A 1,261-nucleotide genomic window follows, 5' to 3' on the forward strand; every position below is an offset into this window, starting at 1 on the left:
CGACTCCGGCTGAATTGAAGCAGACCCGCTCCCAAACTTACCACAACAGCAGTCACCGGCTGTCCTGGGACGAAGGACATTTTGTCACTAAGATATTTCGGCTAAATAACGTACAAACTTAACACAACTGTTCTAAAAGTCAAAGAAAAGACGATGGAGCAACTTCCTAAATGTCTCACTACATAAATAACAGCAGGATGGTCCCTGGCTGGAAACCAAGAATTTCCCACATGACGTCACCTCGCCTCCCAGCGGATCAGCGCTGCTCGTTTTGTGGTACGGGGACAGCTAGGGAGAGCGGTGTTTGACAGCTGGCGGTCGGCCCACCGACTCTGTAAAGACGTGCGTTACAAATCAAACTCTCCAAGGGATTGTTGGTCCTCCTTCTGTCCCGGGACAAGTTGGCTGTTTTCCTTATAAGGAAGTGTCAAACCGATCTCGTCTGGGATCCCACCCATTGCATCTAGTTTATAGAGTATTCTGAGAAAAGTTTTATTTAAAGATATTCCCAGACATTTCAAATATAGGCTACATACAAATCCTCTGCTTTGAATAATCATTTGAGTCCTAAAGGATTTTCCACAAAACGTTGTTAAAAAAAAATCTTAAAATTACATCTACACCTTCGTCTTAATTGAATACTCCAGTTATAACGTTTTTAATAATGACAGGTTCTGGCCACTTTCCATATTGAAGATAACTTATCTCTTTAGGAAATAAGATACATTAGCTTTAGTAGGCTACAAATGTAAACTCAGACCTGAACTTGCATACAGTGGGTACGGAAAATATTCAGACCCCCTTAAATTTTTCACTCTTTGTTATATTGCAGCCATATGCTACAATCATTTAATATATGTGTTAATATACTGGTAGCTCTGAACACCTAATGGACTCCTATGTCATAATTTTTGTTTATTAGCTCAAACATTGCTGAGTGATCATACCTGGACACAGAGCTAAAAAATTCTCATTTGATCTTTGGCCTACACTTTTTATTAACAAAGCAGCTATATCAACAGGGGTGATTTGAGTCTGTCAAAGCTGACAGTTTTGGTCACAATAAGACCTCGATCACTCTTACAGCTCCAATGATGATGATGCACCGATTCGTTAGTTTTAGGGCTGTTGCTAACGATTATTTTTCTGTCGAATAATTTAACGATCATTTTTTTGATTAGTCAAATAATTGTTATATATACACAGTGGGTACGGAAAGTATTCAGACCCCCTTAAATTTTTTACTCTTTGTTATATTGCA

General features: G+C 39.1%; 1 protein-coding gene across 1 annotated transcript in view; it reads right to left on the minus strand.

Annotated features, from left to right (window-relative positions):
* The window catches only part of tax1bp3 (Tax1 (human T-cell leukemia virus type I) binding protein 3), a 7,472-nt gene extending 7,217 nt beyond the window's left edge, over window positions 1-255 (minus strand). The window contains exon 1 of the mRNA XM_020613055.1: window positions 42-255. Within this exon, the coding sequence (XP_020468711.1) occupies window positions 42-80 (39 nt within the window). The 5' untranslated portion in view covers window positions 81-255. The remainder of the gene's footprint in view (window positions 1-41) is intronic.
* Window positions 256-1,261: the final 1,006 nt, after the last annotated feature.

This window comes from Monopterus albus, unplaced genomic scaffold (genome assembly GCF_001952655.1).
Source record: "Monopterus albus unplaced genomic scaffold, M_albus_1.0 scaffold129.1, whole genome shotgun sequence".
NCBI classification, from domain to species: domain Eukaryota; kingdom Metazoa; phylum Chordata; class Actinopteri; order Synbranchiformes; family Synbranchidae; genus Monopterus; species Monopterus albus.